Source organism: Polypterus senegalus, chromosome 14 (assembly GCF_016835505.1).
Source record: "Polypterus senegalus isolate Bchr_013 chromosome 14, ASM1683550v1, whole genome shotgun sequence".
NCBI classification, from domain to species: Eukaryota; Metazoa; Chordata; class Cladistia; order Polypteriformes; family Polypteridae; genus Polypterus; species Polypterus senegalus.
The window spans coordinates 103,827,501-103,845,730 of record NC_053167.1 but is presented as its reverse complement, the minus strand read 5'-3'; the positions used below and the strand labels follow the sequence as shown (position 1 = coordinate 103,845,730).

General features: G+C 42.6%; 1 protein-coding gene across 3 annotated transcripts in view; it reads left to right on the top strand.

Annotated features, from left to right (window-relative positions):
* The window catches only part of LOC120514771 (choline transporter-like protein 3), a 60,286-nt gene extending 57,106 nt beyond the window's left edge, over positions 1-3,180 (top strand). For all 3 annotated transcript variants that reach the window (XM_039735316.1, XM_039735315.1, XM_039735317.1), the window contains one exon: positions 2,947-3,180. In XM_039735316.1, coding sequence (XP_039591250.1) covers positions 2,947-2,952 — 6 coding nt within the window. In that variant the 3' untranslated portion in view covers positions 2,953-3,180. The remainder of the gene's footprint in view (positions 1-2,946) is intronic.
* The last annotated feature ends 15,050 nt before the right edge of the window (positions 3,181-18,230 follow it).

The following is an 18,230-nucleotide window of genomic DNA, read 5'->3' as shown; positions in this document are numbered from 1 at the left end:
AGTGACATGTTATAATCAGTTGGAAAGCATCTTCTTACATCTTTAGTTTACATCCTTCTGTATGATATGAAGTGCCTCCTATCGAGCACAGCACACTGGACCCAGTTTGACAACTTGATTAACAGATGTACAGAGGACCCATATTTTACAGACATCCACACATCATTTAGTAGCAGCCTGTGTTGTTACTGTTAAAAAAGGTTCAGTAACCACTGCCAGAAAGTGAATGTTAGCACAGGGTCACAAAAAAGACACAGAATTGTGTTCAGTGTTAGGTTTGTAACATCGGGCACAAAATTTGTGTGTACCTGTACTGTAATTGCATCATGCACTTTTTAAACTTGTCGACTAAACTGAACAAACTGTTTTCTTAAAATACAGATAGCATTTTTAACAATTGGGGTTAGGGTTATTTGTCATTTTGTCATCAACAAAAAAGGTGATGGGGATTTCTGTAATCTGGGTCTTGCAACGTGGCCGTATAACTGGAAAAGTCTCAATGCACAACTACAAGGCCTTGTAACCTTGTGCAAGCCAATATGCAGGGCCATCATTCCTGCTGAGTGGTCATCCCAGGACACTTGGACAAAAGGGACACTTAATACAAGAATGCTGTTCATTCATGTTAGCTTGGCTTTCAATGCCAATGTCCACCGAATGCTTTTACAAAGTTCAGGACATTTGTTTAGATGAAGGCCCCAGTGATTGCATAGTTTTCTTCCAACTAGCTTTTGAATTTCAGGTCACTATTGTGATCAATGAAACTCCTTGTTTCTTTAATGGCTCATTCTGCAAAACATAAGAACATTCGGAATGTGACCAATGAGAGGAGACCATTCAGTCCATTTAACTTGTTTGTTTAGCTAAGTGGTCCCAGTGTCTCATCCAGATACTTCTTAAAGGTTGTCAAGGTTTCTGCTTCAACTTCATGGCTTGGTAGTTCGAGATTCCTACAACTCTATGTGTGAAGAAGTGCTTCTTGGCTTCGGTCCTCAGTGCACTTCGCCTTAATTTCTACTGGTCTACTCAAGAACGCGATTCACCATTAGGCTGAAAGAGTGCTGCAAGATCTACTGTATCATTGCCTTTGAGGATTTTGTAGACCCAGATTAGGTTCCCACACATTCTCAAGAAATAATAAAAATGTGACTTGCATTTCTGTCTAAAGTTCAAAGTTCTGCCAGCTCATTCATAGTCTCTCCGTCTTCTGTTTTTTGTTTCATTTTAATTAACATAGTTGTCAAAAATGAGTTGTTTCACTTTGTTTACCAGAAGGCAATTAACAATCGGTCCCAAATAGCAAAGCATCAAGGTGGGCACGTTTTCATCAGTGTATTTATCATGAACATCCATGAGAACCCTGAATACAATGAGGACTGATCATTTATGTTAGGTAGAATGCCTAGAGGGGGCTGGGTGGTCTCGTGGTCTCCAGCCGTCTGGTGTTTTTTTTGTTTTTTCTGTCCTCCCTGGCCATCGGGCCTTACTTTTATTCTATGTTAATTAGTGCTCCCTTATATTAATTCTTATTTATTTTGTCTTTTTTCTCTTTCTTCATCATGTAAAGCACTTTGAGCTGCATTATTTGTATGAAAATGTGCTATATAAATAAATGTTGCTGTTGAAGTAACTGCCTTTCATAAAATAGGGAAAAAAATGTTAAAGTTAATGGACTCAGGGTTTCAAGTCTGCCCAGTTGTTTTTGTAGATTTTTCCCAGAAAATTAAAATAATGGCTGAATGAATTTTGTGATACAACGGTGTAGTAAGTACAAGGAGCTGAAGGTCAATTTAAGTGGTGTGGTCAATAAAGCAAAAGAATCAGCTTCTAATTAAGAATCTGATTACAGCAAAACCTTTGCAGTTACTGCGTCCTCACAGACGCCCTCAGACCAGTGGGCTTGGACGACGCTCATCAAACGCTGCAGCGCCCTTAGGTCATGTGCTCAACCTCACAGCTGTTCATCCAGGGCCGCGTCGTCAAGCATGACGCAAACTCCCAACTGTAGTGGGTCCAGTTACCAACAATGAAAAAACAAAATACAGAGAAGAGGTGAAACTCCTTAGTGAACTGTGTAAAAACAGCAGTCTGTCCCACAGCATTAGCAAAACAAAGGGGCCGATTGTGTACTTCAGGAGGCTTGGTGGGGGTCATGCTCCAATTGAAATCAATAGGGCAGCAGTGGAAAAAGTGAGTCGTTTCAAGTTTTGGGCATGCACATCACTGAGGCTCTCTCATGGTCACTTTTCTCATCAAAGCAGCTCAATGTTGCCTTTATGTTTTGTGAAGTCTGACAGAACGTCAAAGTTTCATCTCAAGTCCTCACTCACTAGCTTGAAGTACAGTGGAGAGCACAGTGGCGAGCCGTCTCAGTATCTGGCACGGCAGCTGAACTGTAAAATCACTGCATGCCTGTACGCTTTGGTACATACAGTACAATGAATAGGGGGATATTTATTACTTCATGCCATTTGTTATAGTCGCTTCTCGCTCAATGTTTATTTTATTATGCTCTACTTTTGGGGGGGTCTAAAGATCGATTAGCTAATCAAATGAGCCTGATGGACTGAACGCTGTCCTCTCACCTGTGACACGTCTTAAGTTCTTAATTGAACCAACGCAAGAGTAGGTAGTCATGCTGATGGCATAACGTCTACCCTGACTTTTTAGACAATTAGTGGTCTTCTACAACAGAGATAAGGACAGCAACTATGGAAATGACATTTTCCTGCCATATTCTCAGTGCCCCTGACATTGGTACCGAGCCCCCACAAACCTGAATTGGATTATATTGCTTCTTAAACTACATTACATGTGCAAAATAAATGCTGTAGTTGATTTTACTTTTCATAGACTTTATCAAAGCTCCAGTATTGCATAAGCACTTGTTCATGTCCAGAGTAAAACTTACATTACAATATTCTTTTCTGTCTTTTCTATTCATAGGCCTGAGAAAAACAGACTGCAGTTGTTGTTGGTCTTTGTTGTATATAATTAAATACAATGACAGCTTTCAATGTTCATCAGCAGCGAAAACAAAAACACATTGGATATTTGAGACCTCACACATAATGTTGACAACCCTTACAGTATGTGTCCTTGTCATTCTTGTATTCAGCCAGGTGATAGTTTTAAGAAATCAGGTTTTTTTTATCTTAAATAAAAATTGTCTGACCTAGATTGGCACATGTTGTAGAAGTATTTATGTTTATACTGGGATTAATTAAAGATGTGGGATAATATAATTCATAACAATGCATCCCTGGTTAATAACTTGAGAACATATCCAAATGTACATGTTCTTCCAATTAAACGTTTTTTTGTTTGGTCCTAAGTGAGTCAACAAGAAGTTCACATTAAAACAAAAAGGCGCTTGTATCCACTGAGAAATCAGACTCAACGTAAAACATGGCGTCCTCACCACAACTTTTCCCCATTTTAAATTTGCTAGGACTGATCGCTCTTTAAAGTGGGTTTTACTTCTCATATGAGACTCCTTATGTGGCATATTGTGTCCGTTCTATCACTTTAATGAATGCAATCTGAATGTGAACGCAGAGATTAAGAATATGATAAACACAGACTGGAAAAACAGTCATTAACTTTATAGCATTCCTAAATATTACTTGAGCAGCATCTTAATTGACCACCAAAATGAGAACAACGAAGAGGTCAGCAAACTACACAACTGCTGCTTTGTGTCAAAAACATTTTTAGTCTGGAAAACAAAAACCTGAACTTCTGCAACTAAACAGAAGCGCACCTACATACCTACATACATACAGAGAGCCTTTTACCCACAAACACCCACCCTCTTTAAAATCAGGGTGGTAGCACCCTTAGCTGGTACAAGAGCCACAGATGGCAGTGGACTGAACAAAATAAATTGAACAGTAGTACTGAGAAGACCCTCACGATCATCTGTTAACATTACAACCCAAAGCACAACACTAAAGCTGCACTCCTCTTAATGCCTGGGAATCACTGGGTGCACACATTTTAACACTGTCAATTACTCCAGCATTTCTGGTTTAATTTAGTGTGGTAATTTTTTTTTTACTCTAATTGACAGGAATGTGTGTTTTTTATTTAAAATATTCATTTTCTTTCTGTAACTTATGGTGTCTTATTGATACCCCTGTAATCTTAAAAGCAGTTCTCATATACAGGACTGTAGTTTAGTACCCAAGTGGATTGACAGGCATTGGATTTTGTGCTGATTTACTTTCCAGTATAAAAATACAAACACATCAGCCTCTCTGCAGTGGGCTGGCGCCCTGCCCGGGGTTTGTTCCTGCCTTACACTCTGTGCTGGCTGGGATTGGCTCCAGCAGACCACCGTGACCCTGTGTTGGGATATAGCGGGTTGGAGATTGACTAACTGACTGACATCAGCCTCTACACGTTAATGTAAAGCTACACACAAATCATGTGATGTGTCGCCTGCTGATTATTGGCACAGGTCACCTACAGTTTCACCGCACTCTACACAGGACAATTGTGACACTCAAAACCTGTAAAAGTTACAATAAACAGTTCAGGACTTTAGTGCTCTGCTCCATAACAAGGCTAATGTCGAACAGTGTCGACCAGCGTTCAACTGGGGCTTCTGCAGAATAACTTTAAACAAAACGAATCCGTGGTTTAACTTTACTTCACTTACAGTATATATATTGTGGTCTATGGCCGGCTTGTTATCCCGGCCAATACCCCCAGGCCGCCAGATGGAGCCCTCCCTGCAGCATGGAGGTGCCCCGAAGACCAGCAGGGAATCCTTAACAATGGAGTTTTCATCCACAGCCCTGCTGGATACCACAGGGGCCGCAAGAGGGAGCTGCAGGGAGGAGCAAAGAGTCATATATGCCCTATAATCCGGAAGTGCGTCATAGGCAGAGCGACGTACTTTGATGGTGAAGAAAAGGACTTTTGATCTGACCCGGAAGTGATAGAAGATCACATGGACTGGGGATTGGAACGCTTCCGGGTCAGGGACTATAAAAGACTTGTGGGAGCTCCCAGACGGGGAGCTGAGCTGGGTGGTAGGAGGGCAACGCGTCTGGGAGTGGTGGATTGTTTATTGATTAATAATTGTGTATTTGAATGAGTATTGTGGAGGAGAGGGTGCTTTGTGCACTGTGCTGTATTAATAAAGACAACATTTGGACATTTATCTGGTGTCTGGCGTATTGGACAGGGGTTCAAGGGAGCGATACTGCCCCCTATCTGTCACTATATATATATATATATATATATATATATATAGTAGTCACACAATAGTAAAATCAAAGTCCAAGACAAAATGTTGGGACACCCACCAGGTTCTCCCATTCAATTCCTGTAACAGAACAGGCGTTACGGAGATGAAAATCGAGGCTGTAGCCTTCTCTTGTCTTACATGTGCTGCTCGATTAAACAGGCCTTAACTTTTTGTGGAGCTCCGTCCTCTGGTTTGGTTCAACTCAAAGTGAGACACCTCCTTAGGACTTGGCCCAGAAGGGGTGCAGTCAGTTGCCCTCACTCCAGAGTCTTCTCTGAACTGTGGAGGTAACAAAAGGTGACAAGGTCAGTAGCAGCACTCCCTCTCATTTCGGGCTGGTATTTCATACCTCAGCTAAGCCCATAAGGCAACCCTCTGACATGCATGGGTGACATCTATCCTTATATAATTTGATACTATCCATATGTATGGTGTTTGCGTGAATACCTCGACTCAATACAAGTTAAAACCATGCAATGCGACTCTGTAATTAGAACATAATGTGGCAAACGCGGACGCAGTATTGCATGATTGACTAAGAACGTTCGAATGCTTCAGTGATGCCACTGGACGGCCGAGTATAGTAAGTCGCCGTTGGTTCGAGCAGATAACAGTAAGTTCGGTTGGTTTTTGGAATGTTGGTTTGGTGGAGCGTACTTTCCAGGACTAACATCGTCGACTGACTTAAACCCTTCGACGGCTCCGGAACCGTAAGTAATTTAAAACGTATCGCCATTTGCTTGGTACGTCAAAATCTACAGTATCTTTGGGCAGTTCGATTTGGCATCTGTCCTTCTGACATCTATTGGCAAACTGAGTAATGACGGCTGGGATCTCAGATCTAAAATGACCACACCAACATAATTATTACTCCGACTCTGATTAGAGTTGTAAAATAGGGTTTGTTTTGAAAATTTGTTTGCCGGAAAAAATCAAATGAGGTGCGCCGAAGAGCTGAGTTCACGTCCTGCAGCCCCGTTTAAACAGGAAGCTCTTTATTACATCAGCTGAAAAGGTCTATTTTAAGCACAAATCAGTGCCATGATAACAAAATCATTTCAAGGACTTACAAAAACAAATCATTCTTTGCATAGAAAGTATGGATTTCACAAACGTAGAATTGGTAGCCGATTCAATCAGGCTCCTAGTCGCTAGTATAGTGTATGTGTGTGTGTGTATATATTTACATGTAACCACAAGGGGGCGCCAGACAGTCCCAAACCACAGACTCAGTAATAATGTACCACACGTTGAGTGGGTAAGATAAAGGACTTTAACTCCTTCCTGAGCACCTTTCCACAATCCTCTTTCCGACAATCAGCCAAAGCACAAATACTATTTAATCTTCCTTCTTCCATCCACCAGCAGAGTTTTGCCGACTTTAACTTGCCCATGTGTGGCAACAGGCTTCCTTTTATGCTTCTGGTGCCATTCTGTGTCCTCTAGGAAGCAGTTCTGGGCCATAGACAAAGTAGGGTGATCCTCCCCCAACAGCACCCTCTACCAATCCCAAGGGACCCCTATAGGACTGCCCTCTCGCTGGTGTCTTGAGTGGTTTCTCATAAAAGGTCCACTGCCACCTACAGCATGGGGGATGGAACCACTCCCAAGTTCTGTCTTCTGTCGGTCCATCTTTTATTTTATACTGGCTGGGCACAGAGTTATCTTTCTGTCCAGCCAGTCACTCCATCCATCATTCCTCTCGGCCTCCCGTCCTGGTAATATAACCCATGCTCCTCCCTGGCGAGGATGCCCATTCTCCTCCTACAATACATTTTATATTACATACACACACACACACACGCACACACAGTGCTGTGTAAAGCTTAGGCACTCTAGATTTTTATACACATTGTGTCTTCTCATCTTCTTTATTGTGGCAGTAGAAAGAAACACATTTCAGATTTTCAAATATTCATTTCCAAAAACTTTTCAGAGAAATATTTGTATTTTTTTTAACCAGGTTAACATATTAAGCATCAGGCATGATTACAGGCACCAAGGATCAATGACATAATGGGTTGATTGAGCCAAACTGATTAACTGAAGGGGAAACAGCTACTGTATGTAAAGGGAATGAAACTGGCCAAAGGACCACTTATTTAACTAAAAGGTTTGGGTGGGGCGGATGGGAAAGTTTAACCTTCAGATCATCAGTTCTTACACAGTGGAAAGAGTGAGCGCTGCAACAGGACATAACACGGCCATCCTGCATCTGCGTGTGCTTCCACACCAAGAAGAATGACGTGCTGTCCAGGCTTTTCATAAGAGCTCAAGAAATCGAGAAGACTGAGGTCCAGAAACAGGGGGGTTGGTCAAGGAAAATTAGTTCAGCTGATAGATCACATTGAAAAATGTCACTAAGAAATCAAACGTCCAGCAGTGTTTTCACCTCTGACCTCCATGACAATACAAGAACCTGAGTAAGCCCCTTTATGAATCCAGAGGAGTCTTGGTTTTCATGGAAAACGTAACTGCCAAAAAGCATTTATCTAAACTGGCAACTCGAAGTCAAGAACTTCACCCAGGAGCTGAACAATAGCAGCAAGAAGTCTGGACTGACCAGGTCCAACTGTGAAACAAGTGGCCAAACAGAAGGTAGTTTGTCCACAGAAGAGCCAAAGAGGACTACATGGACGAGTATCGACCGCCAAAAGTGAAGCATGTCGGAGGTTCCCTGCGGGCTTTTAGCTGCAATTCTGCAAATGGAGCAGATGATTGGATAAGAACTAATGGAATCCTCAGTGCGGAGGACTACAAGTCGATTCTCAACCATCACACAATTTCATCAGAGGGGGGTCTGATTGGCCTCAACTTCAGCAGAACAATTTCCCCAAACACATTGTGAAGATCGTAAAGAAGCATCTTCAGCAATAAAAAAAAAAAGATCACAGAGTTCTGCAACAGATGGTGTGGCCTCCACAGACCTGTGATCTCCACATCAGTGAGGCCGTCTTGGATTAACCCAAGAGACAAGTGACAACTGCAATCAAACACTTCGGGCAACAGCAGATCAGACGTTGGCATCCCTGTCGAGAAATTCTGTCCCACTCATATCACAGAATTCTTTAATTCAGCCACATGGGAAAACACAGGCCTGTTTAAAAATTGTGCGCTGTGTTTGCTCAGGTTATCTTAATTCTAATCCTAGGAGGCTTTGCCCCCTGCTTGCCAACCCCCAGGTCAAAGCTACATGCAAGCCTCTGTCGCTCGTGTTTGGGAATATGGCTGTACAATTTAAACAGATTGTTATTTTCATGGGAATTGTTACATATGCATAATACTCCCAACTCTCACCTCGGAGTAATGCACCCTCCACCCATCCTTCTGCTGATACCAGCATAGGGGAGACATCCCCACCCACAATTATAGCAGCTCAGGTGAGCAGAGAGCTGAGGAGACTTCGTGCCAGCAAAGCAGCGGGTCCAGATGGAGTATCGCCATGACTGCTGAAGGCATGTGCGCTGGAACTGGGGAGTCCTCTACAGCGCATCTTCAACCTGAGCCTGGAACAGGGGAAGAGTCCCAAGGCTTTGGAAAACATCTTGTATCACCCCTGTCCCAAAGGTATCACGTCCTAGTGAGCTGAATGACTTCCAGCCTGTCGCTCTGACGTCACATGTGAAGACCACCATGGAGCGGCTGCTGCTTCACCACTTGAGGTCACAGGTCCACCACGCCCTCGACCTTCTGCAGTTCGCATATGAGGAGAAGGTGGGAGTGGAGGATGCCATCATCTATATGCTACACCAAACCCTCTCCCACTTGGACAGAGGCAGTGATGCTGTAAGAATTATGTTTCTGGACTTCTCTACCACCTTCAACACCATCCAACCTCTGCTCCTTAGGGACAAGCTGACAGAGATGGGAGTAGATTCAAACCTGGTGTCATGGATCGTGGACTATCTTACAGACAGACGTCAGTATGTGCGTCTGGGGAACTGCAGGTCTGACATTGTGGTCAGCAACACAGGAGCGCCGCAGGGGGCCGTACTTTCTCCGGTCTCAATTTTTGTGTTAATTTGTTTGACTTCATTGTTTCTCAGTGCTAGGATTGCCCTTGTACTTAATTTTTCTGTTGATAACCCTTTGTGCTGAAATTCTTCAATAAGGTTTGGACATAATACGTTTTCGTTAATTGGGATCTTAAAGTCAGGAAAACGTTAAAATTTATAAGAGCTGAGGGAGCAGAAACTGTGTCTGTCAAAAGCATTCACATGAATGAGAGGCGAGAGGGCCGTGTGCGTGATTGGAAATGGTTGAAAGGAGAGCGTGACTTGAAAAAAAATCTCATGGCCAAAGTCTGAACTCGTGAGACTTGAATAAAATCTTCCAAAAAGTCTCACATGATTTTTTTTTTATATAATAGAGAGACATTTGTGAGGAGATCAGAAACAAGAGTTATGAAGAAGTGATGAGGAAGGGGGCAAAGACTTGTTCACTTGTTTCGACACATTTTGTTAAAATATATTCCAATTAAAACTTGGGTTTAGGGGTCCTTTGGAATGGAGTCTATTCATTGTGGTACTTACTGGGGCTAACTGGCCATCCTCCTCAGCTTGCCTTCAGCTGACAATGTGGAAAGAAAAAAAAAAACTGGAGAGCTTGTTGGTAAGTGGCATTAGCGGGTACCCTCTTTGTGCTGACCTGTTGGCATCTCTGAGTAGCCCTCACACTGCAGCCGCAGAGCAATAAGCGATACAATCCAGCGCATCTGCGGCCCACAACGTGGAGAAACACAGGGTGCAGGCAGAGCCGTTGTCTTGCTAACAAATGGTCTTTTCTTTTAGTTTTCATTTGCATTGCATTATATACTCCAGTTACTCCGTGTATATCTGAGAAATGAACACCCCCTACAGTGTCCAAAAGAGTGAGGGAACTTTTAATACAAGGATATTGAAGTCATTTACACATTTCTGGTCAGCAACACAGGAGCGCCACAGGGGGCCGATTTTCTCCGGTCTCAATTTTTTGCTAATTTGTTTAGACTTCATCGCTTTCTCTGTGCTAGGATTGCCCTTGTACTTATTTTTTCTGTTGATAACCCTTTGTGCTGAAATTCTTCAATAAGGTTTGGACATAATACGCTGCTAATTGGGATCTTAAAGTGAGGAAAATGTTAAAATTTATAAGAGCTGAGGGAGCAGAAACTGTGTCTGTCAAAAGCATTCACACTAATGAGAGGTGAGAGGGCTGTGTGCGTGATTGGAAATGGTTGAAAGGAGAGCGTGACTTGAAAAAATCTTCCAAAAGTCTCACATGATTTTTTAATACAGGGTGGGCCATTTATATGGATACACCTTAATAAAATGGGAATGGTTGGTGATATTAACTTCCTGTTTGTGGCACATTAGTATATGTGAGGGGAAACTTTTCAAGATGGGTGGTGACCATGGTGGCCATTTGAAGTCGGCCATTTTGGATCCAACTTTTGTTTTTCAATAGGAAGAGGGTCATGTGACACATCAAACTTATTGGGAATTTCACAAGAAAAACAATGGTGTGCTTGGTTTTAACGTAACTTTATTCTTTCATGAGTTATTTACAAGTTTCTCTTTGTTTACAGCCATTGACATGTCGCAGAGGTTAACACGTGAGGAGCGGATAGAAATTGTGTTGATGTCTGGTGAACGCAGTAACCGGTCATTGCAGCAGATTTCAATGCAAGACACCCTACGAGACCACCCATCTCCCATGCTACAGTTAGCAAACTGCTTGCTAAGTTTCGTGAAACTGGTTCAGTGTTGGATTTGCCAAAATGTGGACGCATGAAAACTGTCACTAATGAAGAAACATCAGTGGCTGTCCTAGCTTCATTCAGCAAGAGCCCACAGCGTAGCACTCGCCGCATGTCACTGGAGAGTGGCATTAGTCGAACATCCCTTCGGCGGATATTAGCTACTCACAAATGGCACCCTTACAAACTCCAGCTACTGCAGCATCTCAACGAGGATGACCCAGATCGGCACTGAATTTGCAGAATGGGCAAAACAAAATTGGAACAGGACCCTCAGTTTACGAGAAGATTTTGTTCAGTGATGAGGCAAACTTTTATGTGAATGGTGAAGTTAACAAACAAAACCACCGCTATTGGTCTGACACTAACCCACATTGGATAGATCCCTCCAAGACTGTTGGAACAAAAAATTGATGGTATGGTGTGGTATATGGGGTACAAAGATAGTGGGGCCATTCTTCATCAATGGAAACCTCAAGGCCACTGGATATGCGAAATTGCTACATGATGATGTGTTTCCCTCTTTATGCACTGAAGCTGGCACGTTCCCTGAGTTTTTCCAGCAAGATGGTGCACCACCACATTATGGGTGTCAGGTCCGAGCATTCCTAGATGAACAGTTTCCTGGAAAGTGGATTGGTCATCGTGGCCAGTTGAATGGCCCCAAGGTCTCCCGATCTGACCCCTTGGATTTTTATCTTTGGGGTCATCTGAAGGCAATTGTCTATGCTGTGAAGATACGAGATGTGCAGCACCTGAAACTACGGATACTGGAAGCCTGTGCTAGCATTTCTCCCGTGTGTTGCTATCAGTGTGTGAAGAGTGGGAGAAGAGGGTTGCATTGACAATCCAACACAATGGGCAGCACATTGAACACATTTTATAAGTGGTCAGAAACTTGTAAATAACTCATGAAAGAATAAAGTTACGTTAAAACCAAGCACACCATTGTTTTTCTTGTGAAATTCCCAATAAGTTTGATGTGTCACATGACCCTCTTCCTATTGAAAAACAAAAGTTGGATCCAAAATGGCCGACTTCAAATGGCCACCATGGTCACCACCCATCTTGAAAAGTTTCCCTCACATATACTAATGTGCCACAAACAGGAAGTTAATATCACCAACCATTCCCATTTTATTAAGGTGTATCCATATAAATGGCCCACCCTGTATAATAGAGAGACATTTATGAGATCAGAAAAAGAGTTATGAAGAAGTGATGAGGAAGGGGGCAAAGACTTGTTCACTTGTTTCGACACATTTTGTTAAAATATATTCCAATTAAAACTTGGGTTTAGGGGTCCTTTGGAATGGAGTCTATTCATTGTGGTACTTACTGGGGCTAACTGGCCATCCTCCTCAGCTTGCCTTCAGCTGACAATGTGGAAAGAAAAAAAAAAACTGGAGAGCTTGTTGGTAAGTGGCATTAGCGGGTACCCTCTTTGTGCTGACCTGTTGGCATCTCTGAGTAGCCCTCACACTGCAGCCGCAGAGCAATAAGCGATACAATCCAGCGCATCTGCGGCCCACAACGTGGAGAAACACAGGGTGCAGGCAGAGCCGTTGTCTTGCTAACAAATGGTCTTTTCTTTTAGTTTTCATTTGCATTGCATTATATACTCCAGTTACTCCGTGTATATCTGAGAAATGAACACCCCCTACAGTGTCCAAAAGAGTGAGGGAACTTTTAATACAAGGATATTGAAGTCATTTACACATTTCCCTCAGGCTGTCCAAGTGGTGCCCAAAACAAAATAAAAAACTGGTTGTCATGTGCAGGCTTATTAGTTTCTTTTCATCGTTTCCATTCTTGCATTTTCTTCATCTGCTTATCCAAGACAGAGCCTGAAGCAGCAAGCATGAGGTGCAAGATAAGAACAATACCAAGCCAGGGTGCCAGTCTGTTACAGGACTTTAAACACACACACACACAGAGAGGGGCTAACTTGACAAGCCCTTGTCCTTCTGGGAGGCATCATTGACAAGTAAACTAAACGGCGGCACAATCGTGAAAGAGGAGCCTCTGTTGTAATCCTCTGTGTGATCAAATTCTAACATTAACAGCTCTGCCCGACTTTCAACAGCTGTCCGAGTGCTGAGGCACAGTAACCATGATAACAGATACTCACAGGAGATAAAACAACATATTTGTATGCGCCACTGCACAACTTTAAATCCGATGAGTACATTAAGATGGAGGCGGTGCAACAACTTTAGTGCTGGACTGACACGGGAATCTGCCTTGGAAAGGACAAACACTCGTCTGCGACTGGGAGTCTGATGATGATGGAAAGCCGCACAGCAGGTGCCTTCTCAATGGAGTAGACTGAGCAACGACCCCGCTCTGTAAGTTCAACTTAACACACACAACGGCAGTGTTACTCAATTGCTGTTTCTGAGTAACAATATGAAGGACAAGTTTAGATGCAAGTTTAAAAACCTTTGGGAAAAAAAAAATGCGACGATAAATGGTTACTAAAAAAAAAAATGGATCAAATCCGATTGTTTTATAAAGATTACAAGTAGGTTACCTTGTATATTCAATATAACAACATACTGATAGCTGCTGAAATGGAGGGAGCCAACATCTATACATATAAAGGAGAGTTGGGATCCGAGAGACTTGTGTTTGTGGAGGGATGGAGAGTTAAGGCGGGTGGGGGAGTCACGTGATCATCTCCCCTCCCATTCACGTCATTTCGCTCCGAGCTGACGCGGTCTTGCCGTTCTTTTTCCTTAGTGTTTAGTCCTTTCTCCTTTACTGATTTACTGTTTACTAGACGCAGTACTTCCTGAATAGTATTTTTTCCTTTAGCGTTTCTTAGGCCTTGTTCACACGGGCGTTAAGTTTTGGATAAACGAACTTGCTCTGAACGCCCTAGACGCTTATGTTGCATTTTGTGGTGGCGATCAATTGACTTCTACACCGGTCGTTTGTCTCTGTCTAACGCCAGCCTGCAGCCCAAATTGTAGTTTGTGTGTTAACCTGTGGAGGCAGTGTCGGAACTGGATATGAAAGCCCTTGTTGCTTTATTTGAGGTGCCTCCTTTCAATATGGACCATTTTGCTATGTTAGATATTAATCTTCTTGTTTTAAAAATACTCGTAATACGGCGACGTAGGAGAGAAAAATCGCCGCCGCTACTGGGTTCATCCTCCACTGCACAACGTCGGGTTAAAGGAAGTTTTTGTGCTTTATGAAGAAATGCGAAAATTTCCGCGAAAATTTTTAATTACTGTCGGATGTCGGTTTCCACTTTTGATTGTCTGCTGCAGCTGATGCAATGCCACATTGCACGCCGATCAACCAATATGCGACTTGGTGTTAGCCCAAGAGAGACTACTTGTCACTTTGAGGTAAGGAAACAGTAGTCGAGTGTGCGCTTACACCTGTGTTATGCACTGAAATGCGCCCGCCATGGATTGCCCCCCCTACATAATCATTATCAAATATTATATTAGAACATAAATTAATAGGTTCATGGTTTACAAATTACATGAGACAATAAAATAAAATAAGCAATATGAAAATATATATGTTGTATATGAAAACATAAAATATCCGTCCTCCGCGTAAAATAAACGCCAGCAGAAAGCGAACTAGAAGCGGTTTCCTTGCTTCGCTGGGTTTTGAACGCAAGAAAAAGCTGCATGCAACGCTTTTGATGCCGTATAAACGCTGCTGCCGACAAACGACGTACCAAAGCCCATGTGAACACTCTCATTGACTTACGTGTAGAAAACACTGGCGCTTGATCCACGCCACCGGACGCCACGAACGCAAAAACGCCGATTTTAACGCCCGTGTGAACAAGGCCTTAGTGTTTAGTAGACGCGTGTGCCGGTGTTCCCCGGCGGTGTTGCGGTTTACTGTTACTTTTACTTGCTTTGTGTACTTTAGTGTTTTAGCAGACTTTATTTCATTTACTGTTTTTTACTGTTGTTCCCGCGCGTTGCCCATTTTACTTTATCTCATTTAGTGTTTGGTAGACTTTTACTTTATCTCATTTACTGTTGTTCCCGGCGGTGTTGCCGTTTTTCCCCGTTTCTATTTTTTATGTAGCATGTTCACGAATTAGTCATTGAGAAAATTTATATATTTTGGCTCCTGGAGGACAAACAAAAATGTTGTATATAAAGAAGCTCTATAAGTCACATGTCAGAATAATTATGTATCTACTACAGCGAAGAGCACGTGGTCTGCTAGTTGAGTATAAAAACAACACATTATCTGTAACTGTTGGCATACTGGCACAGCAAAGTGAAAGACTTACCTGAGTAATTATAAATGAACTCCTCCATTGTCATTTACCGTCTATGTTCAGTTTTGAAGCTTTTGTTAAGTGAGGCTCAAACATAAATAACAAAAAAAAAAATCGATTGAAAAAATCGATTGATAGAAGCGGAAATAGAAAAGCAAACTAACAGCTGTCAACGTGTCACTTCAGCAGTTTGTGACAAGGGACCCAACCAGCACCGTCTCTGGCAGAACACGCGGGGACAGCCCGCGGTCCTCGTATCGTCACACTCGCCGTGTGCCTTAGTAAACCCTGACACTCGGCTGCTATCCAAACAAAAGGGCTCCTTTATTTATTTAAATGTTCCACTTCCTTTAATGGCACGTCATTTTTTCTGCATTCATTTTAGAAACGATAGATGATGGATTCTGTGCTTATTTATACGCTTTGTCACAGATTATGAAGTAAACATAGCATCACGGCTTATTATTAAGTTCACAACTTTTGAGGACTGAAGTGCCATCTTAGAAGGATCATCCTGCCAATCGACTCTTTCCACTCCACTTGTAAGGCTTTATCGCAGAAGACTTCAGGAGCAGGTATCTCCCATGCTGGCTGCTTAAGAAGAGTTTCGGGAAACACTAAAGTAGCTCGTCCTTTAAAAAGGCGCTCGTTAATCACAAAGACTCTCCGCTTTCAGAAAACACAGCCCTGACCTGTGAACCTCGCTTCCTTTTCATTAAGGTCGTCCCATTCACCTATCGGGCAAGGCAAAGTCGAGCAAGATGGACACTCGGCTCTCCTTGAACGCTGAATCCACACAGGAAAGCCTAGACGTGTCATCAGAGCTTAGTGGTGTCCACATTCAGTTCCAAGAGTCTCCTTGGGGCAAAATTTAGCTCGCTTTCTTTGCAGACTGCATTGGGGGACTCCTTCATGGCTGGTGGAAGAACAAGACACACAGAGTCTTTAAAAAGTGGACCCCTCTCCAATCTGGAGGACAATCCCCTCCAAGGGCTGGTCGGGTTGGGTTTACTCCTAAAATGCTGCAATGTGCTCATCAGATTTGGCAGGCAGTACGAATCTGCAGGCAACGACTGCCATTAGTGTCTGGACCAGCTGACATTCTGGGCACCTAAAATTATACAAAGGGTCTGCCAACTGCTAACCAAGCACATTGTTGGCATCCAGCTGGCTAGCCAACATTTAGACTACAGAAAGCCTTCAGTCCTGCACAGTACATTCAGAAATGAAGAACTGTGTCCGCTTTCTTCAGTTCAAGATCGAGAAGAGCATGCTGCAGGTTAACAGCTCATCCTTGCAGAGCCTTGTTTCTGCCATTCAAGGGTCTGGTCCTTCCATGTTTCTTCTAAACAGCCATCTTGCTTATTTGTATCATCATCTAAACAAAAGCCAGTAGAAACTCTGCTCTACACCCATGGCACTGCCATACTAATCTGAACACTCAAGTGGTACAAGACTGAATTTCAAGGTCATCCTTTTAGGCCTTCAGTTTTTAACTGAGAAATCTGTGCATCTTCAGAACAGAAAACAATCAATCACCTTCTGCAACGGTAGTGGGTAAAGGAAAATAATAAAAAAAAAAAGTTATTTCCTTCTTTATTTCCAGATTTAAAAAAAAAAAAAAAGCAGCCTCAAATGGAGTGCAGTTTGCCTGAAAGCATACGTGAGGTATTCATTAGACACGTAGGTGCCACATTTGACAGCCTGTGTGTGCTACACATCGTATCCCTAAGTGGGGGGGACTGAGATGGTGGCAGGAAAAACAAACCTGTTTGTAAGAGAACAGTACGTCTTGCATTTTCAGCAGCACCAGCACAAAGCCTTTAGGCCAGTTAAACACTTCATGGATGAAGACTGCGAGATGGATGAAGACTGCGAGAGGAGCTGAAAACTGCTGCTCAACACGAACAAGCAAGTGCAGTTGGCAAAGGCAACAAAAAGGTCACAAGTTACATATCTGAGAATCGGTCTCTACATGACACGCAATTCTTAAACATCATTGCTGTAATTACAGACCGATTTCAGAAGTTTTCCCTAGAAATACAGGTACAAATGTATCAGTTTAATATTGAACAGTTTAAAAAGCATCAACCCGACCAGGGCCCTCATTCATAAAGCTTCCATACCCACAAAAATGTGCTTAAGCAACTTCCCACAAAACCACTGGGATTTATAAAAGAGATTTTGACGGGAGAACACGTGTATATTTACGGCAACTCTGACCCTGCATACGCAACACACGAAGGAGAGGCGCTAGAATGCCATGCAGGATCCCGCGCTCTCCACGGCGGAGCACAGCCAGGTGATCTTGAGTGCAGGTCAGGGGGGTCTCAAGGTGTCAGGGGTGCAGATTGCATATGCATGAGGCCGATTAGCATGCTCCATATACGGAGTTCAAGGGCAGCGTTTGAGGTGCTCCCCTGTTTTCACAAGGCGACTGCGATTTACAAAATGGTAAACTGCACAGAGGCATCCATACACCACATCTTAGAAAGCAGATTTTTTTTTTTGGGCAAATGAATTTTCCTGCTTTTTTTTTTGGTGTGTGGACATTTTCAAACTCAAATCCACCTAAAGTTTTATAAAAGGAGGCCCCTGGTGCGAGTGTGTGGAAGGCAGCCCCTCCAAAGTTCATCCTGGCTTAGACACACTGTTCCCCTGATAGTCTCTGCCATGACGCCATAATTGCATTAAGCAAGTTTAAAAAATGATTCATTTTTACAGTAGTTTGTGTTAATTAGTTACAATGGTGTCTACATTAAAAAAAAAAAAAAAAAAACACCCGCAGAAAAATAATTCTGTGTACTAAACAAACTCATTTGTAGCCAAGCTATAAAGTTAAGACTTTCAAATTTGTTCACACCTAACCTTTCAAATCAAAATATCAATATAAAATGTAGACAACTTGTAGAAAGAAAGAAAGCCAACAGACATCAATCTTCCTGCATATTCAATTACATCAGTAAACAACA